This window comes from Sinocyclocheilus anshuiensis, unplaced genomic scaffold, assembly GCF_001515605.1.
Source record: "Sinocyclocheilus anshuiensis isolate Anshui unplaced genomic scaffold, SAMN03320099.WGS_v1.1 scaffold1403, whole genome shotgun sequence".
In the NCBI taxonomy this organism is placed as follows: domain Eukaryota; kingdom Metazoa; phylum Chordata; class Actinopteri; order Cypriniformes; family Cyprinidae; genus Sinocyclocheilus; species Sinocyclocheilus anshuiensis.
The window spans coordinates 892,503-918,326 of NW_015538003.1; the positions used below are offsets into that span (position 1 = coordinate 892,503).

At 37.9% G+C, this 25,824-nt stretch overlaps 1 protein-coding gene across 5 annotated transcripts in view; it reads left to right on the plus strand.

Moving 5' to 3' along the window:
* Positions 1-25,824, plus strand: part of nfic (nuclear factor I/C) — a 113,886-nt gene that overhangs the window by 63,651 nt on the left and 24,411 nt on the right. For 4 of the 5 annotated variants that reach the window (XM_016471595.1, XM_016471585.1, XM_016471568.1 and 1 more), the window contains 2 exons: positions 24,348-24,419; positions 25,209-25,283. In XM_016471595.1, the coding sequence (XP_016327081.1) occupies positions 24,348-24,419; positions 25,209-25,283 (147 nt within the window). The remainder of the gene's footprint in view (positions 1-24,347; positions 24,420-25,208; positions 25,284-25,824) is intronic. The other variant, XM_016471601.1, reaches the window with a different exon arrangement.

Genomic DNA, 25,824 nt, shown 5'->3' on the forward strand with positions numbered 1-25,824 from the left:
ATATTTTAATTAACTTTAATTTATTTCTTTATTATCTATTTATTTATTAACTACATTATTGACCTAATGGCAACAAATTTACATAATGGAAATAAACAGCTAAGTGATTGCACAGTTTACATGAGGCCATCAACTTCATTTAGATGTGATTTTTAAAAACAATTTCTTTATTATAATATATATTAATTGTCAGAATATATAATAAATAATATTTGTTGCTCAGAAAACTGTTTACATTTTATTTGTATACTTTACATCCACTAGCAAATGTTCCACTTTTTTAATGAATAATAATGAGTTTGAATTATATTCGAGCTTCCACTTTTCTATTTTTGTGAGGAGTCATATGATGCTTCAGATGATTGATTAATTCATTTATTTAATTTTGAGAATAATTGACTATTGCCAGTCTTTACATTCGATTCAAAAATATTGCACCTTTTCCAAAATCTTCCAGCTCCCATGTTGCCTTAAAATACTGCTTTCATACACCGTTCACTAGGTTTTGGAACAGTACACTCCCTCACACAACACAGACAATGTAGAAAGATCTGCTTTAGGTGTGCTAGTCTATCATGTTACGCTAGGGAACAGTTCAAAATAGCTCTTAGGGCTTAGAACTGTGTCCTCCTGACTCATTTGCGTGTGTGTGTTTGCGTGAGCCCATCCAGCAGGTTTCTTGATAGAGTACGTTATAAATGAACCTAAATAAGACATAGATTGATGCTGCCCCGGAGGCAAGTAGATCTTCAAAAACACGCATACAAAGAGAGAGAGGCATGTGTTGTTTAATAGTTTCTCTGCACATTTGTGATTGAATACACTCGCTCACATGAGTCTTTTGTTTTTTTCATTTAACCCTTTACAAATCACGTCATAAGAGCTGCGCTGCTCAGCAGATGCTCTGCATGCTGTTATTCTATACACACACACATAAACAGGCTGTTTTAAGGAGGTCAGAGCCCTGGTTTCAGACACTCTATACATGGGACATAAGTGCTGTTGGCAGTCCATCTGCTCTGGGCCATAACTAGGGACTAATGCTAGCAGGTGCCCACTAGAAACACACTTGCAGTATTGTTAGCACCAGGAAGTTTGTAGATCTACAGAATGCAATTATGTAGACATATACTCACTGCATTATTTATTGTATTATTGATATTATCTTAATCTCCCTTTTCTTTGTACCTTCCGTCGTCCCACAAAACCGTCCAGTTTATGTGGTAATTTAGTTAAACTGTGCAGCCGGTTATGTTCAATAGAGTCTCTTTGTGTCTTGTGTTATTGCCTCGCTCCGTCCTCTCACTTCCCTTCTGCTCGCTGCCCACAGACAGCTGCCCGCGGGCTGCATGGGGCGCTGCCAGTCCTGGCATCAGCAGACAGCATCACTGGTGGCACTGAACAATGACAGCGGCACCAATGGCATGATTGGCATGCGGCCCGGCGGATGAAACAGAGGAAATTATATGGTTGTTTAGGTTTACTCAACTGTCTCACCATGCCACACTTGGCTAATTCATTACGTTTTGATTAAAACCTCCACTCAGCTTGGCTACAGCTGTCGTAAAGAGAGAGAGAAGCAGCTGTCTGAATTCGAAGAACAATTACAAGCGCGCAGGCTGGTGTGCCATACGCTCGCGAGCGCGCATGGGCTTTCATCCTGCTGTTCATTCACACTGCTCTATATTTGCCCCACTCTACAGTCTACATCTTTGTCAGCTTTAATTGCATCTATATTTACGAGCAGAGAGGGAAACCCCCAGTCGTTCTGTGCAAGTGAATGGGGGTTTTGTGTGCGACACCATGGATCAAAACAATCGTTTTTCACACACCGTATTGTACGGGACACTGAGCTGAACCATCACAAATGGACGCAAGATCCTAATAGAAATCCTTCCCGCAGACCATAGATAATCACAACATCAAAATAAACTAGGAACAGAAGCAATTGAATCTATCTATCTATCATCCATCTATTTGTCTGTCTGTCTGTCTGTCTCTCTCTCTAGCTGTCTCTCTAGCTCTGTCTGTCTGTCTATCTATATAACTGTCTGTCTATTAGGGTTGGGCGATGTCTACAAAATTGGCATCGGACGATGTCTACAGTGAAAAATCGCGATGGACGATGACATCGGGGGGCAGGGGGGAGTTAGGGGGTGTGCCCGAAGCGTTAATCTGTATTCAGAAAGGCACGGAAAACAAATAATGATTGCTAACGTTTGCCTGTTAAATTACAGTAGCTACATAAAATTTCACTAACCACATAAACAGAGTAAGGAGAGATGACTGAGGACGATGGCGAATGATTTGCAAAATGTGTGGTAAGTACTGCCGCTAACGGAGTACGTGCGATCGCGAATCTCGAAAGTGAAAGTGAAACTAAAACGCGATCGTGCATTCAAAAGCAGTTTCAATGCCAGGCATAATAGCGGCTCCCTGATGCCCGTAATTTATATACAGTACAATTGCCCATTGATATAACTGAGAAAATATTGAAATATATATTTTCCTCCCATCTCGTATTTATTCCCTTTAGGGGTTCCGTAGTACACGTAATTTTCTTTCCGAACACGGTATTCATAGCTTTCAGTCACGTGACCAACTCGAAGACCTGGAGGGCAAAACATCCATAGAACTGCAGGACAAGCCTGTCAATTTTCCTTCTGTTTCACAGCCGCAAATATTTAGATCACCTCTCAGAAGAATAAAACAAAGGTATGTGAACAAAATGCAAGTTTTGGCCATTTGCAATCCATATTAAGCACCCACGGCAATATTTCAATCATTAAACAGTGTGACAAAACGTTGTAAAAACACTTAAAGTGCCTTAATATATTTAAAACAGTAATATTCTCTATATTAATGATGCATAGTTTACATAGACAAGCAGATGAGGCCGGAATATGAACGCAATCCACTTAATGGTTCAGTGTTTTCCTTTTAATGGTTTTCTATGGGAAACCATTTAATGTGAAATTTTGCTCATTGCATTTATATTCTGGCTTCATCTGCTAGCCTGTACAAAATATACATAATCAATAAGGTGTTTCTGAATTTCGCCTTTTAATATCTGCGTTTTACTACATTACTATTTAATGCAATCTGTGCAAAAATAACTGGCTGTCAGTGGAGCAAAGCTTTGTTTTGCCCACCAGGTGGGCGTTCCTATAAGGGTGTGACGTCACGTGAAAACTATCAATTGGGATGCGGCGGATTGCGGGGGGTAGGGGGGGGGGATCACGATGCTGGCTCAACATCGTGATGTCTATCAGCCATCGGCGATGGACGATGGCATCGTCTATCGGCCCAAACCCTGCTGTCTATATAACTATCCGTCCATCTGTCTTGTCTGTCTCTCCGTCCGCTGTCAGTCTATCTATAACTAGTTATATTTAACTATATAACTAGTTTGGCTGTGAAAATCTATCTGTTTCTCTATCTATCTATCTCTGTCTTTCTCTTTCATTTCTTACATTAGAAAAGAGAAAACAACAGGTGTGTGTGGGAAGGTGCCTTCAAACTTTTAAAGCTGATTTAATTGACAGACTGAATTTAAATTGTCTTAAGCAAGAACAGACAGATTATATTAGGGGAGAATATAAAAAGCTCTTTGTTGACATCGGCACAGTCAGTGATATTTAAGAATTCGGGAAACATATTGTCTTGGATTTAAAGGCACAAATACATAGTTCACCTCTCCTGCGTTTCATAGCATGCCTGAGGTAAAATTTGCTTAATTGTGGGGGGTGTTTCTACCGCGAGGGTCCCGTTTACACAATGATTCGAGGGAGCAATTTAACGTTTCTTTATATAATCCAGATCACATTTTATAGGGATCAGCCAAGAGACCCAAAACCATTGGCCTGGAAAGAGAGGGTCATTCTTTCCACTCTTTCTCTTCCTCTCTCTCTCTCACTTTCAGTCTCAGTCCCATTCCTTATTAAAGTGATTGAGGGCAGGAAAAACTATGCCTAACTATGCTTGGATGCTTAAGCCCACCCTGAAAATATGGAACATTTTCTACGGCTGTTTATTTGGAATAAAATGGCATGCTGGGGGATTAGATAGAGAGAGAAAATGCTGGCACCAGCTGTTTCGGAGGTTTGAGTTACACAGCTGCGCTCCTCCGTGACACCCCCCATCCCCCACCCGCAAAGCTTCGCTCAGCCCCTCAGCCTGTTCTGGGTATTTCTGCCCCATAAATTACTCTGAAACAGCATGCTAGATAGATAACCGCTCAGAGGAAACTTGACTATATGAGTAGGAATTTGAGTTATATTCTTTTTATTGTCTGCAGCAATTTGAAGACTGTATACTTAATGCAAAGGATAGACTGTATGAACAGATTTTGCATGTTGAATGTCCTTTATTATTATGAACCATAGGGAAACGTCTTTAATTTAAAGTCTGAACCTGTGTTATCAAACCTTTATCTTAATGCCAAAGCATTCCATTTTAATTTTCTATGTCATGTCAAAACAACACTAAGACATTTGTGGGTTGATTTTCCACAAAAATGTGAGTGTTGTGACTCTGTGGTCTCACTGTTCTAGTTCATGGGACCGACAAGTGAATGTGTGTTATCTGTTTGAAAATGGGAAAAATTTTTCTTAATCAGCCACTGTGCAAGAAGAAAATCTTGGGAAATGCAAACACAATTATACATTGTATAGAAGTATTTGGATTACAATAAATATGATTATACTTTGATCATTTTACATGCATGCTGCTTTTTGTTTTTGTTTTCCAGTAAAAAAAAAAGTTTCTGTTTATATTTTCAGGCAATATTTTCACAATATTCTCTTATATGTTAAATAATGTTTAATGGCGTTGTCATCAGAAAATTTACAGCAGTCAAAATTCTGGTACAACTCTACTTAAAGACCAAATTAATTATAATAAAAAGTACATTGGTTTCCTAATGTACTCCTACATTTGACTAAATTAAGTGTGACTGGTTAACATTTTAAATTACATTTTAAAATAAAATACAATTTAAATGCACTTTTAAAATGTGCACTTCTGGTTCAAAATTTTTAATGACCTATTAATGAGTTGTTGCTCATACTGTACTCAGGAGGCATATACACATTTTTGTCCAATCAGTTCCTCTGTATTATGAGAATCTCCCTCCCTTGATATGTTGGCAGCTTCCTGTTTTGATGAAAATGTCAATAAAGGGAAAGAAAAATGCACTTGTCAAGCCATTTCATGGGGTCTTTAAGGTTGATCCTTTGTGTGCATGAAACTTTACTGTAGTGAAGCCACAATGAACCTCTGCTAGACCGAGACTAACAGCCGATGCAGATCACAACCCAATTTCTGTGTGTATTTGTGGGCAATTGTTTGTGCAAGCATATGTATTTGCAATAGCCAAGACTACCTTCAGGCACTCAGGGCCAGACGCTTGCTTGTGTGAGTCTGGAGATTGAGTTTCTTGGCTGACTCTTTCTGTCTGTCTCTCTAATATTGATCAGGGTTTTCCATGCTATTTATAACTCAGCAGCCCGGGTCCCTGCAGCACTCAGTAGGACCGGCTCCTCGGCCCTGTAGGGGCTCTGCTCTCATGTCTGTCTCCACTGCGTTTTACTTTACGATTGATGGAGGCCACACTGATAAATGGAAATTTGGCTGAAATGTTCCACAGACAAAAACTGGCTTGATTTACTTAAAGCCGCAGTTAATGGTGACATTTGTGGCTTGCTTTAAATCACAATCTGGTTTAGTTGTTAGCTGTGACCCAATCATGGCTTGACAGTGGTGTTTACAGAGTTTGGGTTTGACTTATATTCTCTTTATTGTATGCAATAAACTATAGATTGTGCACTAGTGCCTATGTAGACAGGCTTTAAAGCATGTCATTTCTTCAGTATTAAAAAGACTTTGTCCTAAAGCTTAATATTCAGAGAGATGCACTACCTTTCAAAAGTTTGGGGTTGCTAAGATTCTTTTAAATGCTTTTTGAAAGAATTCTCACCAAGGCTACATTTATTGATCAAAAGTTCAGTAAAGCAGTAATATTATTAAAATTGAAAATAGGCTTTTCTGTTTTGATGTATTTTAAAATGTAATTTATACCTGGATGTCAAAGCTGAATTTTCAGTCATTACTTCAGTCTTCAGTGTTACATGTTCCTTCAGAAATCATTCTAAAATACTGATTTGCTGCTCAAGAAAAATTTATTATCATTAGCAATGTTGTTATTATCAGTTGTGCTGCTTAATATTTTTGTAGAAACCATGAATCTTTGAATCATGAATCAGTATATAACAAAATCGCTAACACTTTAGATTAGGGAATACATATTCACAATTAACTAGGAGTTTTCCCTCAATAAACTCAATACAATTTGCTGGTACTGGGTCGGGTTAAGGGATCTAGAACATGGTCATACAGAATAAGGCATTAATATGTACCTATATACGTACTAATAAACAGCTAGTATGGATATGCATGCTAATAAGCAACTACTTAATGGTGAGAATTGGACCTTAAAATAAAGCGTTACCAAAAAATCATACAGACTTTTAAACGGTAGTGAATGGTAGTGTAAATAAGCCAATTGTAGGTTGATTTCCCCTTAACATTGTGGTTCTGTTGCAATGTCAAAGCATCTTGTTAGCTAATTTAGCTAATTAGGTCTAATTCTTAACATCCTGACCAACCAGTGGTGAAAGTTTGGGGCTATTCGTCCAAATGAAAATACTTAATGTATTCATATTACTCTATTAAAACAATATTAAATAAAATTAAATATAGCTTGTAGTCTAATTATCTTCTTCCTAGCTACTTTTCAGGTTAGCTTAGCAGTTTGTTCCTGTAGATTTGTTGACAGCTTTGCTAGCTACATTGTTTTGAGCAGCTTTCCATACACTGGAGATTCTCATTAATTGTTCGTATCACAGTTCCATGAGCTCATCATTAACTAAATTATTAGTTGGCTAAATGTTTGAATGTGTAAACAATTTACAAATGTTAAAAACTGTGTACATAATGTAAGATGTTTCGTCAGAAAATACAACAGTGTTGTCCACCTTTGATGGTCACCATTGATGGTATTTAGCTTTACATTACATTTACATTGTCATTTTGCAGACGCTTTTATCCAAAGCGACTTACAATTGGGGGATACATAAAGCGATTCTTCTTAAAGAGTAGTCCAGCCTAGAAATGACAAGGGCCTGGACAAGGGCTTTAAAGCACTACATGATATATAATCCTTTTCATCAACTGCAGCGTTCACTTGGACAAAATTCAGGAAACTGCTGAAGTGGGTTAATGTGGCTTTTAGGGAAAATTAAAAAAAAAAAAACAAATAGTAAAAGAGTGAGGGAGGGGGTGAAAAGCAGATATTGCTCTTTTATAATGAGTAGTCCAGATGGCTTGAGGTTAATATTAATGTTTGCCACATTGCAGCATTGTAGCAGAAAGCATATCATAAAAAACGAGAAAGGGAGTGAGGTAAAATCGATGGGAGGGGAGAGCAAGGGAAAGTGAGTTTGCTAAAGGAGGGGCAGAGGCGGCCTCTACTGAAGAGAGGGCATGTGAAGACAACTGCGCTACGTCACTGTTGTAATCTCTGTGCAGCGTGCTCTTCCTGTCTTACACACTTTTCTCTGTCTCCAGTTAAATGGGACAGTATCATATTCAATATACAAATAATAGACATATTCTTCCCACATATTGTATATATTTGATTTTATAGTGTATTTCATATTTTGTTCTGATGTATACATGAATTTACAATGGACATTGTCTGGATGTTTGTGTCAAATGTTCTCCACATTATAATGCCATGCATGACTTTTCCTTTATTTTGAGGTGCATTGCTCTGTTATACGTTGATTACGGTTTATACGGTTGTTTATACACAGAATGGAGCAGGGGGATCAGAGGGGGCCTGTTTCTACTAAATCAGATACAACGTCGGTTGCGATGCGCAGCCAGTGTAATCAGAGAGAGCAGAGTCCTGCAGCAGATCGCTGTCTGGGCTGATAATCGACCCGCCCTGCGACCTGCACAGATGTGACACGCTAATCAAGACCCTGAGAGGGTGAGAAGAGGAAAAGGGAGGAAAAGATATAACTGACATCCTTCAGATACGTGACTGTTACGCAGGAGCATAGCTAGAAATACTGAAGCAACATTTCTCAGTAGTTGGGTGGTAGCATCGCTAGTTTTTAAGTCATTGAGCCGATGCTTGAGCATTACATTTTACCTTACAATATGTCAGGAATGAAGTTCCAGATGTCAACGGGCATTGCCTGAATCTTTTGAATCTTTTCATTGAATCCAATGTATGGCTCAGTAAATGTAACCAATGTTCTAAAACCAAGATTATGGTTAATATTTGAAACACAAAATAAAATATTTGAATGAAACCTGAGAGGTTTGAGCCTCATTGTTTACCATATGTGATGTGCTCTGTGTGAGAGTGTCGAGCATTGTTTAGAGGTAATTAAAAGCCTAAATTAAATCTGGAAATCATATTAAGCAATCGTGCCATATGGATTCATTATTATGATGCCTTTATGACCTTTTTTACCTTTTCGGAAGTTTTGGTTACCTGGACTTTCAATAGAGGGACAGAAATGGTTCAGGTTTCATGAAAAATGTTTTATTTTGTGTTTCGAAAATTAACCAAAGTCTTATGGGTTTGGAATGACGTAAATTATTTTGACACCATTTTTCAATTTTCAGGTGAACTATCCCATAACATTAGTTAATGCATTACATTTGATAACATTAACAACAAACAATATTTTTATAACATTTATTAGTCTTTGTTAATGTTAGTTAATAAAAATAGGATTGTTTATTGTTCATATTAGTTCACAGCACCTTAACTGTTAACATAGTCTATACAATGTTCATGTTATATTAACTAATGCAAACAAATGAGACCTTATTGTAAAGTTAAAATGTATTAATTAGGTTAAATGTAGCATGAATGTGGCTACTTCCTAGCTAGGTTTTTCAGTTTGGCATAGCAAATTTTTTGTTGTTGTTGTTAGGTTAGCTAGTTACATTTCTGAGGACCTGGCACAATACTGTTACTCTAACAGTTTTGGATGGATTCATGAAAACTCTGGGATTTTTTTTTTTGGGAAGAACCATTGAGTTGTTTTGAGGCCTACAGTGCAGCACTTGCATGAGTCCTGTAAGTCTGTAGTTAACTTTCCTTTCACACAATTAAATTAAATTGCTTTAATACAAACTTCGGTTTTAACTCAAAATCTGTGCTTTGAATAGACTAAACAATGAAGATTAATTGTGAGATCTCAGGGTTTGGCCTGCACGGCCGTCGGTGTAGGTTTTCCAAGCTTTCTGAATGAGGAAAGCCCTCATCAGTGCTGGACGAAGAGCTTGTTGCATGTGGCCAAGCCACACTGAAGCGGCGGAGGCTGCCACGTGAGGACTGGAGGATCCAAGAGCCCCAAGACAGAGAGAGAAAGAGACAAGACCAGTGTGTGTATCTGTGTTTCAAACCGCTTTCTCCACCACAATGCAAACCATCCGGGGTGGTTACCACACTCAGACACCCGGCCTGATTTTATGGTTCCCCCAATTCACATGAGGAACAAACATGACATGACATGTGGCACACGCATGACAAACTCCTGACACAGTGTAGCGGGAACATTGTGTGATAGTTTTATGAGGCTGTTTATGAGCTTAAATGGAATATAAATAACTAGTCTCTTAGTGGGTTAAATAGCTGGTCTTGTCGTGCATGTATAATGAGAATAAAAAGATTGAATAGACATTTTTCGTTGTATTTAAATACTGCATTACAGTGTACTGCAACCAAATTGCAAACATCAAAAACAACCTTTAGAAGTGAAAATATTAGTACTGGAAATTTCCAGGCAGTTTCATTATGTGTCAATATGACACTGGCTCCAGCAACGCTGCCCCCTGCTGGTGACACTGACCTTTTACATACACCCATATAAACTACCAATGTGACAATGATAATGATAATTATAACCTCCCAAATTTCCTCTATGTCTTCAGGGTCTTTTAGACAGATGAGTTTGCTTTTTTTAAATCACGCCATCATTTACTCACCCTGATGTCGTTCCAAACATGTATTTTGTCATTTTAAAAAAGGAGTGTTTTTGTGCATACAATGAAAGTCAATGGAGTTGACTTCCTTTCTATGGACAAAAACGGTTCAGAATATCTAATTTCTGTTCCACAAAAGAATGAAAGTCATTCAGGTTTGGAACAACAAGAGGGTAAGTCAATGATGCCAGAATTGTGAAATGTTTATGTAGGTAAAAAGCAGGTTATCAGCCAATACTGTTGTAGTTTCTGTTGTATTGTTTGTGATTGGCTCCATGTCCGGTACATTCCGGTAAAGTCCGTAACAGCAGAGCGGGAACCCGGGTGTCAGATCAGAGGGGATTGCAGCCTCTCCGACCTCAGCGGAGGAAAATTTATATTTATTATGGATCTCCGACCGCATTGCTGGGCCCTAAGAAACCGCAATTTGAAAAGAATCCTGTGCCGAGAAGAGACCGGGAGGGTGATGGAAGTAACCCAGAGGGTGAGGCCTCTGTGTTGAGGGTCCTGGTGCGACTCTGGCCTTGGAGCCCTCTCCAAACCAAACACCCTCCCAGCGCCCACCCAGACAGCCCTGCCCTGCTTCCAGTCCCGGAATGGGGATGGAGTGAGAGCTTGGAAGTGTGCCCTCCAAGATCAGCCCGTCTGCCATGACCTACTGTAGCCTCCGCTCTCCGGTTAGCTCTGACGGCCAATTAGAGATGTCAGCGAATGTTTTGATGGAAACCCAAACTAAGTCTTTTCTCAATTTCATCCCCATAATCATGGAAACAGTGGGCAGCAGAGGCACGAACTGGTAGCCGCTAAAGGTTTTCACAAACACACGTGATGTTGGAACTTTTAGCATACTGACTGTTGTGCGTGAGTGTTGCATGTACACGTCTATGCGTGTGCACAGATGCATTTGCATGTGCACATAATTTGTATAAATTCCGTGTGTGCGTATAATCACTTAACATCAGAATTTCACGTGCCAGCGTTTGTGCGCACTGCATGGGTCCTCACAAATGACATGCTATGTTCAAATTGCAGAGAGAGCACTTTATAGCTGATCCAAAGGCTATGGTGGGTGGTTTAAGCCATTTTATATAAATATATATTTTAATATGTGTATGAAACTCATCCAAAAATAACTTGAAAGGAATACGCCGTTCACATCTGGTTTTTATATTGTGGCTTGCGGAAAAGCAGAAAAAATAGGAGCTTTATAATTCTTTAATTACAATACGAGTGAAGCCTCAGAGTGCCCTCTTCAACTACAGCCTCAATAACTATTGTTGTTTAATGGCCCTATGAGTCAGAGTAATGCTGATTTGAAATTGAACTAGTACTACTAGTTTACAAACCCGATTCCAAAAAAGTTGGGACACTGTACAAATTGTGAGTAAAAAAGGAATGGAATAATTTACAAATCTCATAAACTTATATTTTATTCACAATAGAATATAGATAACATATCAAATGTTGAAAGTGAGACATTTTGAAATGTCATGCCAAATATTGGCTCATTTTGGATTTCATGAGAGCTACACATTCCAAAAAAGTTGGGACAGGTAGCAATAAGAGGCCGGAAAAGTTAAATGTACATATAAGGAACAGCTGGAGGACCAATTTGCAACTTATTAGGTCAATTGGCAACATGATTGGGTATAAAAAGAGCCTCTCAGAGTGGCAGTGTCTCTCAGAAGTCAAGATGGGCAGAGGATCACCAATTCCCCCAATGCTGCGGCGAAAAATAGTGGAGCATTATCAGAAAGGAGTTTCTCAGAGAAAAATTGCAAAGAGTTTGAAGTTATCATCATCTACAGTGCATAATATCATCCAAAGATTCAATCTGGAACAATCTCTGTGCGTAAGGGTCAAGGCCGGAAAACCATACTGGATGCCCGTGATCTTCGGGCCCTTAGACGGCACTGCATCACATACAGGAATGCTACTGTAATGGAAATCACAACATGGGCTCAGGAATACTTCCAGAAAACATTGTCGGTGAACACAATCCACCGTGCCATTCGCCGTTGCCGGCTAAAACTCTATAGGTCAAAAAAGAAGCCGTATCTAAACATGATCCAGAAGCGCAGGCGTTTTCTCTGGGCCAAGGCTCATTTAAAATGGACTGTGGCAAAGTGGAAAACTGTTCTGTGGTCAGACGAATCAAAATTTGAAGTTCTTTTTGGAAAACTGGGACGCCATGTCATCCGGACTAAAGAGGACAAGGACAACCCAAGTTGTTATCAGCGCTCAGTTCAGAAGCCTGCATCTCTGATGGTATGGGGTTGCATGAGTGCGTGTGGCATGGGCAGCTTACACATCTGGAAAGGCACCATCAATGCTGAAAGGTATATCCAAGTTCTAGAACAACATATGCTCCCATCCAGACGTCGTCTCTTTCAGGGAAGACCTTGCATTTTCCAACATGACAATGCCAGACCACATACTGCATCAATTACAACATCATGGCTGCGTAGAAGAAGGATCCGGGTACTGAAATGGCCAGCCTGCAGTCCAGATCTTTCACCCATAGAAAACATTTGGCGCATCATAAAGAGGAAGATGCGACAAAGAAGACCTAAGACAGTTGAGCAACTAGAAGCCTGTATTAGACAAGAATGGGACAACATTCCTATTCCTAAACTTGAGCAACTTGTCTCCTCAGTCCCCAGACGTTTGCAGACTGTTATAAAAAGAAGAGGGGATGCCACACAGTGGTAAACATGGCCTTGTCCCAACTTTTTTGAGATGTGTTGATGCCATGAAATTTAAAATCAACTTATTTTTCCCTTAAAATGATACATTTTCTCAGTTTAAACATTTGATATGTCATCTATGTTGTATTCTGAATAAAATATTGAAATTTGAAACTTCCACATCATTGCATTCTGTTTTTATTCACAATTTGTACAGTGTCCCAACTTTTTTGGAGTCGGGTTTGTATTTTAAAAGCAGAACATGACACTATTGTACCTGTGACACTGAGATTGATGAGGCTTAAAGAACAGTCTGGTGGCCACCTATGAATTTATCTTAGAAATAGAGCTTCAGTGTTCAGCTTAGCTCAAGAGACATTATAAAGAAAAGGAGACAATCCGCCTGTAGAAAAATTGATGGCAGAAATTATAAAACCTCCTTACTGAGGTGACTGTCCTCACTGAATATTGTTTTTGAATGCTTATTTTTAGTTTCTCATGGAGTTCCTCATTGGGTCTGTTCTTGTGTGTTCAGACACAATTTTCATTATTTTACATATTTTTACATTGCAGGTTGACCATGTTGATGCTGGTTTACATTATATTTAGCATTCAGTGTTCAAAATAATAATAAACATTATTAGTAGTAGTAGTCGTAGTAGTAGTATTAAATAGTCATAATGCACATTACATTTACAGTATAATACAGTAATAATACAGTATAATAGCGATGAGAAATCTGAAATATGAGTGCAGTTTAGGAATGGTATTCCCATTTCAAAGAGATGATCAACTGTTTGATGTTGTTTAATGTGGGATGTGCAGCGAGAGCAGTCTGAAAAATAGTCTGATTTTATTGTTAATTTGAAATATTTTATTTGAGCTTTTGAGGTTACGTTTTTGAGATTTTTGTCTTTCCATGTTGAAGTAAATTAAATGTAATCATGCCTATACCTACTGTATATAGAAAATAGCTGTCCATTTTAAATGGACTTGTTTAGTTATCTTTTAAGGGTGTTTGTCACATGAAAGTTTTCTTTATTTTTAATTGATTAATTTTAGTTTTGTAATTGGATTAAGAGTGTTACTAAAAGGGGGAGTTCTCTGATCATAGACAAAAAGGAACTGTTTTTGGTTCCTTTAATTAACAGACTTAAATTCTTGTCTTTCACAATTTAGGTTAGTTTAACTGAGGGTTCAGGGTATATATGCTTCTGAGGTATCATGTGAGGATGTAACACATGCAGTGTGTGTGTGTGTGTGTGTGTGTGTGTGTGTGTCTGCACCTGCAGTGTGACTCTTGTATAGCCCTGCCTGTCTTCCTCCAGCTGCCAGTGATTTGTCCATACGTTCAGATTGAGCAAATAGCTGCAGTGTTTTATTACTGTCAGATTCAGGCAGTAGCATAATACCCCTCTGCCACAGGAAGCTGCAATCTTGCAGAAAAGGTCAGCTGGACCAATTACCTCCGCCTACCATTTTCCCCTTAGTGAGTCCCTCTGAGCGTCCCGCGCCCACTCCTTCCTCACAGGCCCCCCAGTAGTTGAGATGAGAAGTTAAAGACTGTCATTTGGATTTTGCAGCTGTTGGACATCATCCCCACCTCCTCTGTTGCATATTTGTGAGGGTTTGTCTTCACTGAATATTGTTTGTGAATGCTTATTTTTCCATTCTCATGGAGAACGTATTGATTTTTTCCCCTGTCTGGTTTCTGTTGTTGCATTTTTTTTCTTCTTTTTATTATTTTATATTTTAGGTTGACCAATAAGATTTTTTATTGAAACACACCAGTATGTTTAGTCTTTGCTTTTATTTTAAGTTTTATTTTTGGCACAATAATACATAAACAATCATTATTATTTTTAGTAGTAGTAGTGTTAAATATTCATGATGCACATTATATTTACCATATACCACAGTATATACAGTTTTTTTGGACAAGGTGAACATAAAGCATGACCACTGGCATAAATAATAATAATAATAGTAATAACAATAATGCATAATTAATAAAAAATAATTCATATTAATAATTATAACACTGGGTTTTAATATCAATTTCAAATTATTGTGTTTATTATTATTATTATTATTTTTTTTTTTATTTGTGCCAGTGGTCATACATTTATGTTCACCTTTGTTTTTGTCTATGTCCAACAAACTAAAATTGCTTTAAAAATGTTTCACACTTTAAAAAGTTTAGCATTTATGTTAACATTAATTCCAACAGGTAAGTTCATTTACCTGTTATTAGAGGCATTATTACCTATTTTTAAGAGACATTATTTTTATAAATGCTGTACTCATCCTTCCATCGTCTCTCTTCCTCTCTCTCTGACTCTATATAGGACACCAGTTTGTCGAACCACATAAAAGCACAGACTTCCTTCATTAAACGTCAGCTTTGCAGCATCGACCCTGTTCTCCTTACCTCAGCAACTTCAGAGAAAGATTTAAGAGTAGACGTTCCCTCTCTCTCCTCTTCTTTTTATCTCTCTCACTCTTGTACAATCTTTCTCAGGGTGCTGCATGCAGGGTCCAGAATTGACACTCACCAAGCACCAAACATGAGTTTAAATGGGCTTTGGCGAGTAAATAAAATTGAATTACTCTCTCCAGTTGGCCGATAACTTGATTAGAAACTGCAGCATTTAAATTGAATTGTAAGAAAGATAGGCAGACACTGACTGCAATAGAGACATAGAAAGCGGCTTCTAAAGAAAACATCTGGTACAACTTGTGCCTCAGTGGTAAAACCTAAATTAAATAAATAAATAAAATTAAATTTGATTAGATAAAAGTAATGTACAATTTGTACAATGTAAAATTTAGCCACCATGGCTGCATGTTTTTCCCAACATTTCCTCTCAGCTCCCGATTCAAAAACTGTTGCTTGTTGACACCTGGCGGTCTTGAAAAACAAAACCCCCTATTGCACTTCTTCTCTGTTTTACCCTGGCGCTCGTCCATCTAGAGGGTCTGTAATGAATTTAGATGAACATTGATATTCCTAAGATATTAAGATAACCCATTAAATGTTTCCCAGTGGATTCATATCCATGCAGGCCCGGGGGCCAGTGCGGTCCGCCAGACTGCTAAATGCTTCAAGAGACCCCTCCCTATCAGTCTCTCTCTTTCACACACACACACACACACACACTCTTTTTCAGTCTGACATTCTCATTCGGTTCTTCTCTAGATGTTAAAGACTTATTGGCTGGCTGTGATGGCCACGGTCAGGATCAATAACTCTTACCCCGACAGCTCTCACACTCACCGGAGACAGAAAGAGACGCAGACAGAACAGGAAAGAGAGAGTTTTATAGAGATTTGCATTCACGGTGTTTGTTCCTCAGCAGAAAACAGATCAGCAATGAAATCAGAGCTGTGAAACTGATCAGCAGTGCTGAAGAGAGCGACAGAGAATGATACACAGGATTAAACGATGGCAGTGATATGATCAGAATAACAGGCCATGATGTCTATCGATTGCACTGTGGTATTATGCTGCATTGTGCTGTTTCGGGATGCACAATATATCAGTTCCATATAGTGTTTTTAACTATTTATATTGCATATTGTGCAGTTGTGCATGATGATTTCTTCTATTTTTACATCTAATGCTCACTTGAAATGATTTAAAGGTGAATTTTGCTGAGTTACAATGTCGGTAGTATATGTAAATGAACAGTGTGTATTCTTTCTCCTTGGTACCTACACCAAAACATCCCTGTTTATTTGTAAGCAAAAGTCTGCTAGATGACATCAAATCTTTTTGTATCTCTGTTCACAAACAGTTCAGTTGAGCCCAGTGCATTATGGGTATTGAAGTTTCCTTTTTGGCAAAAGTAATTGCCATAGCCTTTTTCCTCTAGTTTTGTCTAGTCATGTAGCACCTTTTTTTTTTTTTTTAATCTGCTGCAATACGGCATTTTGAAGTGCCCACGATAACGATATAGTGCATGGTCATAATCATGATATCGCATTACTGAATACCGGCACAAGTCTATTATGCATCATTTGGTGGACTTTTGACAGCTCCAGAGATCATGTTAAAACTACAGATAGTACAGATAGTGGCCAAATTAAAAGTGCATTATGGGTGTTGAAGTTTTTTGGTGAAAGCCCTTTTTTCTGTTTTCTCTAGTCATGAGGCATGGATTTGTGTGTTTCTACTGCAAATACAGCCAAGTTTTATTAAAAGCCAATCTTGCCAGTGGTGAATTACTGCTGTAATAACACTGTAAAGTTTAATATTTATCAAATCTCAAAATGAATATCCATTTTTATACTGTACTTTATAATGTTGTGATGCCTAAATACACTTAGAGTAACTGATTACTGTATTTGTGTGTGTGTTATTTCTATTTTCTATGCAAAATATTATAGATTTTTAATATTGTCCATTAAAATAATGATTAACTAATCTGCATTGCACAGAATTTAAAAATCATTGCATCACTGTTGCGCTGTTTTGTGTTTTTGTTATGTTGTGGTGTGTTATGCTTTACAAAAGCCTGGTAAACCCCATTTGGTCTGAGCACTCACTTCTAATCAGTACAACATTTTTGCCATTGGTTCGCTCATTGATTTCCTTAAGTTTGAGAGCTCAGAATTTGCAGCATGGCTACATTTTGTTTATCTACTTTTTAAATGGATAAAATACACAAAAAATGTTTTTGTTTGTTTTAAGGAAATTTGAGTGGTCCAACACCAAGGTGTGTTTTCACCATGTTGCTGTTTGGTTGCTGGGGTCCTATGGTTGATTGCTTTGGTCTTCTAAATATTTCTTTATAGGCCCAGAGCTGAAAGAGCCTTTGAACTGGTCTCTGATATTTTCGTCCCTGTATATGGCTCAATTTCCTCCTATAAATCCAGGGGATTTCTTTTGCCGTTTGATCACTTAGAAAAGTTATAGTATATCTCTCATCAATAAATTTAGTATTTTGCTAGCCTTAGCAAGTGCCACCATGAAAGTGTTCAGGGATGGTGTGTGCTTTATACAAGATTCATAAGGCTGCTTGTGGCTGAACGGCTCTATGTTTCATACTCAATTCCAAAGTTGCAGTGTAAAAGAACAGCTCATAATTGTTTCAGTATTTCGGCAGACTGAATGCCCTTCGATCCATCTGTCTCATTGGCTCTGCGCTGAGGGAAATAGCACCTCTTCCTCTCAGGGATGGAGAACGCTGGGGTGTTGTATGACAAAGGTTGTCTCCTTCGATCAGCTTAGATACTGCTGGAAATGAAACATTACAGGCTGAATCCACACACACGACACACGTTAGCACTCATATAAACACTGCGATGCGCTGTTGTTTATTTAACGTGGTAAAAATACAGTCAAGCTGCCCTTTTGAAAAAGTAGTTAGCCACACTGCAGTACATGTTAATGAGGAAAAATATTAAAGTTATTTAAGGGGTCAGTTTCTTTGTAAATATATACCTATCACATGGTTTTATTTATTTTGCAATCAGTGCAGTATTTATCTGACTGACAATCAATAAGGATCTCAATTTAAAGTGACAGCATTATACCTGCAGAGGAGCCAGTTTTACTTTTTCTTCGAACTGATTCATTGAAATAAACTGAGTATTTCAACTGAGTTAACTTTAAAACACTACTTGAGAGAGGTGACAGTTTAGGACAGGGCTGTCCAAACTCGGTCCTGGAGGGCCAGTGTCCTGCAGAATTTAGCCCCAACTTGCCTCAACACACCTGACTGGAGGTTTCTATGCCTAGTAAGAGCTTGATTAGCTGGTTCAGGTGTGTTTAATTAGGGTTGGAGCTAAACTCTGCAGGACCAGGACCGAGTTTGGACAGACCTAGTTTTGGAGAACTGCCTCAGTTCAGTCAGCTGTAAAGCACAATACAATGTGACATGAAGGCATAGTAACATTTTGTAGTAGAAATATCAAAAGATGTAGTAGCCAGAAGTGTTGAAGTGTGTATATATATTTCTCTGATTCTTTGTTTGTTTTTCTGTCCTTTTTTGTTTTTAAATATTTCATATTATTTAGGGTCTTCAACCTTCAACAACAAGAGATGTAGCAGTTGCTTTTTATGTCTACAAATAATAAATGTATGTAAATGGATATGCTGCTTACATTTCAAGCCATTAAAATAATTATGAATGTACAGATATTTATACTTATTTTATACACGACAAGTCTTATATGCTCACCAAGGCTGCATTTATTTTATTAAAAATGCAGTAATATTGTAAAATATTATTTCCATTTAAAAGAGCTGGGTTCTGTTTTAATATTTTTAAAATGTAATTTAATTCTATGATGGCAAAGCTGAATTTTCAGCAGCAAAGCTGAATTTTCAGTGTTACATGATCCTTCAGAAATCATTCTAATATTCTAATATTCTAAACATTTCTATATTTTGATACATTGATACATTCTATTTATACTTTGATGAATAGAATGTTCAAAGCAACATTTATGTGGTATTGAATTTTTTTGAACATTGTAACATTATAAATGTGTCCTTGATAAACAAAAGTATTCATCTCTTTTGAATGACAGTATACACCATTTCATTACTTTTTGTATTACATTTTAATTTTACTTCAAACATTTTAAAGTTTGAAAATATAAAACTGTGTTAACAGCATATTGTTTTCCACAAAAATTAGTGTGAGATCACACAACAATTTGCAGACCCTATGATGACCCTAATTATCTGGCTGATGACGTGTTTTGAGCATTTGGGAAGTGTTGAGGTTCTTTGTGTCGATGTGCAGGAACATTCTGAGCTCAGCTGCAAACTATGTTTATTTTCTTCTGGGTCTGCAAGAGTGAAAGTAATTTGCAGACCCCATGATGACCCTAATTATCTGGCTGATGACGTGTTTTGAGCATTTGGGAAGTGTTGAGGTTCTTTGTGTCTATGTGCAGGAACATTCTGAGCTCAGCTGCAAACTATGTTTATTTTCTGCTGGGTCTGCAAGAGTGAAAGTTTGCTCACTCTTCCTGCCATGACTAACTGCGTAATACCTCATGTTGTTATTTAGCTGTTAGTCACTCTAATGGCTGAGGCAGTGCACAGGAATGTCTTTCACGTAAGGTCACTTCCACAGCTCAAACTTTCTCTCTGACTTTCCTTCTCTGCCCACTCCAACTTTCTAAATCTTCAGAGTCACTGCCAACCATTTAGCAGCGGCCATTTGCCTCTCTGTCTCTCTGTCTGTCTCTCTCTCGCTCTCTCTTCTGCCCTGAACGGAGCGAGTTGGCACATGGGCAAGCTGGCACTCTTCAGTACGGTTACTTGTACTTTGTTCTTGCTTGAGAAAAAGAGGGAGGGATAGAGTGAATGTGAGAGATAGAGAGAGGGAGAGAAAGCAGAAAGAGCGATCTAAAATGGCTGCCAACAGCAAACCTCCTCTCTGCTCATTAAATGTCTGCCAAAAAGCAAAACAAAAAAACGTAAATGGCTGATTCCTGGCTTGAAATGTAGCTTGCATGAAAAGAAATAGAAACAACTTTCATTGGAAGCAACCTCGCTTTTATTGCAGTGATAGTTTTAGTATGGAAAACACATACAAGGACAAAAAGTTCTGAAGCGAGGGGCCATTAAATCATCAACATGCTAAAGATATTACACGAAGCAGAAGCTAGACGCAAAAAAATGATGGTTCTGTTGAAGAAGGAAGTCATCCTCTTGATAGGTCAGAGAACATTTCTCGGGTTACTAATTGACTAGGCTTACGTGTCCAGATCGCACGACAGGTTGTAGTCCGACTAAGGAAAGTTACCAAAGCGTTTCAGAGTTGGAGCGCTTTACAAAATGGCGCGCTTGAGAGAAAATGGACGTTGTACGAGCACATTTTATTGTGTCATATTTTCTACTGCCATTCTTCTTTTATTTCCGTTGTGAATGTTACCTGCGTTTTCCCTTAGATCTGTGTGAAAAATTGTTTTACGATTGGATTAGGTTTTGTTTTTTCATTACTGTCACTTTTTGAGAAATCGCCTTACAAAATGGCAAACACTACTCCATGCACCGCAAAGAAAATGGCCGTCGTTCAAGCACATAGGATTGCATTATATTTTCCATCTGCCTTTCTACTTTTTCTTCTTGGACTTATGTCGGAAACTAAATGTGGAGCTCTCGGTTGAAGCGATTCCCCTCTTATTTACATTTTATGTTTTGGTGTCTTCAGCTTCACGGGTCCTTTTGGACACTGAGATGTGTCAGAGGTGCTCTGTGCCAATATCTCCCTCAAAACTGACACTTTTATTTTTCCTTCCCTCCGATTCTCTTGGAGGTTGGTCTGAGGGCTACCTGCCTAGAAACTGCCGCAGCTTTTGGCAGGAGCATACAGGACTCTGAAGACGGTCATGGAGGAGAAAAGCAGAGGGAGAGAGAACTGGAGCGTGTCCCTCTGTGTAGCTGGCAGCACTAATCATCCTGGCCTGCGAAGAATCGCAACGATGACAGACATGTTTGCTTATGCTTTGTGTTGGGTTATTTTTTATTTTTTATTTGCCGCACTTTTAAGCATTGCTCGTCTTCTCTGGAATAGACTTCAGACCTCTCAGCATCCATCTGTCTCCTACTGTTTAAGGCCTCTCCAATTTTTCATAATCAAAACATTGAGTATTATGGCCCGGGTCCAACCGTTTCTTTTGGAATGTCATTGAACTTTTGAAGATTTATAGGGTTTATAATAATTTTTTTCCCCCCAGACCATGTGTATTTTACTTACAACAACATAATTAGGCTGCACTTTGAGCATATATTTTAAGAAAACATTTCATATTTTGTGTGCAGGGGAAAATTATGCTGGCATCATTATCCAAGTGGGCGGATTGAAGACTAGTTGTGATGTTAAAGTCAACATAAAATCCAAATTGACCATATTTTTTTTCTAATGCACATTCCTGGTCTTGCTGTGATTTATTCAGCGGTAGCTTTTATTCCAAAGGTAAAAAAGACTTTCTGGTTACATCACTTAGGCCATTCAGGCTGTTGGGTGATGTTAACCAGTTTAGCAAAACCGCTTTCACTTTACTTCACAACTCCACTTTTTATGATCCAAACCTACTCGTGTTGGGCGATATGCCCCATAGTCATATCATCCTATCATCAGCCTATGAGAACGCCAGTGCAGGATATTATCATGCTAATTTATTTAATTATTTACTTATTTAGTTTTAAAGCCGGAGAGTGAACCAACTCCAGGGTAAGGCTAAAAGCAGCCTAATGTTAGTGTAATCTATTAACTACAAATTATATCTTTTTAGTCAAGTAGCATGTGGATGTCATGACATTCCTCAGTTCAAACAGCAACTACAGAAAACGAGCAAAGAACATTTACATTATAAAACAACATCCTCACTCCCTTTATAGTCAGTGAAGCTGTCTACACTGTATGATGAATAAATCTCTTATACTTACTTTGCACGCACATCTGCACTTTGTTGTTTTTGATGAGAGAATTCGCAAGAGAGCAGAATTCAGTCAGCAAGCGTGCAACAAAAAACAACAAAACTTAAAACTCAACAACAAATCTCTGCTGTTTCAGCAATGACTCATCTGAATGCCTCTGATTAGCCATTGCATTCATAAACTCAACGGAATCGTGTGTAAAAAAAAAAAAATTGTAAAAAGAAATATGGTGGAACAAATAAGCTCTGATATTAATTAGATAATACTACTAGCCTGATAATAATAATAATCGTCTTGATATTGTCAAAGGCATCAGCCACAGGCGATATCTCTGACTATTGTCGATACACGATACTATCGTCTATCGGCACAACCCTAAAACCTACCTTACATTTTGTTTAGCTGAATATCCTGTTATAATTGGAAAATGTCCAATAATATATTATCCAATATATGGAAGAAAAACAGGTCGCAAACTCAAATTCTTTATTGAATTAGTTATAAAAAATAGATATTGCCGCTGCTTGTGTGTTTTCATGTGTCTTGAGCAGTAGTTTGCGGTTGGCCTCTGAGTCCTGCAGGCCACAAAGAGTGTGAGAGTCGTAATGAAGCATTGCATTCAGACGTGTGCAGCCGGTCGGACTCTCCTCGGCTTTGAACTGGCAGTGGCGTGCGGCCCATCTGATAGGGAGCTCTCTTATTTATTTATCCAGCTTGAGCTTTTTTACTGGCTTTTCTTTGAACGCCTGCCAGAGTCCTTGTGGTAACGCCTCTGTTCTTTCATTCCCTATTCAGAAAATCCTCTGCCGCTTCTTGACTCGAATTCGTTTTATGTGTCTATCTGCGTTTTCCCTCACATCCGTGTGGCAAAGAGCTGGAACGCACACAAATGGGAAGGTTTTATGGTTGGATTAGGTTGTTTTGTCATTATTGTGTTGCTTCAATGAGTTTACACTTTGGCAATACAATCCCTGTGCTCTGCCAGTGAAGAGGGCTCAACGAGATTATGCTCGGCCTTGCCAAACAAGTTGAAAAGAAAGAGAATATTTGAATGGTTTTGCAGCACTTTGATACGGTGTGTTTCTCATTTACGAGGCTTATGAGCCATTTGGCTGAGCCGCAGCTCATCAGGGTATCAGAGCGCATGGCTGTATCAGTAACCTATGAGTGATTTATATAAAACATACAGAGTGTTCGCTTTCTCTGTTGTTTATACAGAAACATGTTCTTATGTTGGATTACCAAAGCTATCACTGACATGATCAACCACACGCCAACATGTCAGAGGTTTCTGTTCATTGAACATACGCTTATAGACTCTTGGACTTAAGTTCTAACGCTGCGGCAATTTGCTTATGATTGCCATTTATAAAACTGCTGCATGTATAAAATCAGAGTAATCATTCAAAAGCTTATTATTTGTATGTTTTATATTCATATTTTGCTGGCGTAGTTGAATAGTTGTTCAGTAATTCAGATTTTCACTTGCCATAAGATTTTCTGTAGCCTGGAAAAATACCCCTAAATTTTAGCATATATTTTTATATATTTTATATATATTTTTATGTGGCAGAAAAATATTTATATTTTGTATAATGTTTATATTTATATTGTTATTTTATGCTTTTTTATCATTTTTTTCTATAGTCTGTTTTGTTTATGTGGAAAAAATGTTTTTTTTATAATGTTTAGGTTTATATGTTTTTTTATATATTTATATTTTTCTTTATTTAAAAAAATACTTGAGCAGGAACATAAACATGTATTTATTTCCAAGACATTAGTACTCAAATAATGCAGTGTTGTTGTATTTTTTTTTATTATTATTATTTTCAGATTTACAGTTTATTTCCCATTCAAAAATAACATATCAACTTTTACCTCGAGGTCAACAGGCTTTGCATCCTATCATGTTACTTTCAGATAAAAATTATTTCACTTCACCTGAATATGTGCAATATTATATAAAAATTATATATAATTATACAATTGCATAAAAGCATAAAAACATAAGATCAATGCATGTGACATTTAAGGTTTGATCCACCATAGTGTGAAAATTGTTGTACAAAATCAGAATATTGACCTCAATTCTCCAGGCCCCTTTCCAGGTCTTTATATATCTGTTAAGAGAATCTGCTGAGTTGAGGACTAATGTCTCTCTCTCTGTCTCTCTTTGTCTTTCTCAGAAGCTGAACAGAGCAGTAGTCCTCGCACAGGCATTGGTTCAGATCAGGAGGACAGTCGAGCAGCCACCATGGGTAAGAGAGCACATGTACACACACATTCACACAACCACATGTACAGGAATACTTGCATATACTGTGTGCTGCAGCGTACAGTGCGGTGCAGTCCTGTAAGCGTCCTATCCTGCACTATACAAACATCCTGTTTACACAAGTCAACCTACATGCATGGCTTCAAACCCATACCCACACACTGAATCTCTCTCTCTATCTCTGCCCAGTTCGTGTCACACTCGTACCCACATTGCCGTGTTTCAACAGAGATAGTCTGAAAGGCCAGCACTTTATTATGCATCACGTGTGGTTAAAAGTCTAGCTCAGTTTTTGGGGAAACTCTAGATAGTAACGATCAGGATGGTGGTTTTGTTCACATATTCAGTCCTGCTCATAATGCTGTGGTATTATTATGAGACTGATGGGGTGGCTGAAGTACTTTACTGTGTCCATTGACAACTGTTTAAAATTGGTTTGTCAGTGTTACAGTGCATATAATATTATATACCAATTAATTAGTGGTTATTGTAATGTGATTATACATTACTGTTCAAAAGTTGTGTTCAGTAAGATAGAGAAACCCTCAAATTAAGGTAATTCCTGTTGTCCATAATTCACTCCAATCTGTGTGTACTAGCTGAACAGACTCTGCTTATGTAAAACTTTGACAGTCATTCATTTAGTAGAAGCTTTTATCCAGAGTGACTTAGAAATGAAAACTAAATTGAATTTCTTTGTGCGTGAGATGCTAGTGATATCCTTGTGTTGGAAAGTTCCATCATTTATTCCATGTTTTATTTTGTTTAACAGATGCTCCAGAGTTTCAAGAGAGCTTTGTAACTTCGGGCGTCTTCAATGTAACAGAACTGGTGCAAGTATCAAGAAGTGAGATGCTTTTGTATTTTGTATAATATACTTAAAAGGACAGTTCACCCAGAAGTAAAACCTGGGTTGAATTATCATAATTTAGTGTCATACAGCTTTAGAATTTTTTTAGAATGCCATGAGGGTGAGTAAATAAAGACAAAATTTTCATTTTTGTGTGAACTGTCCCTTTAAAAGTATCTCTGCGAGTCTGATGCGTTTTAGTGAATCATTTTCTTGTCTTCCTATCTCATCTGTCCCTTCCCACCTCCCACATAGCAGACGCAAGCGTCAATTTCACAGCCGTTTTATGTCAGCTGTGACAGCTCCTCATTAGAAGGGAAGGAATCCCACCAGTCTGTCCAACGTAATTGATTGTGTTTAGCTGAAATTATTTTCTTCTTCCCAGTTGGCTTATAAGTGAGTCAAATAAGCGAGACCGCTGTGTATCACTCCTCACACCTGTGTGCAATCACAGTGTTTTACAAGTTACAAACAAACTGATAGATTGCGAATGGAGACGAATTAAATGTCTTAATGTGCATTATGCAGTTTTATCAGC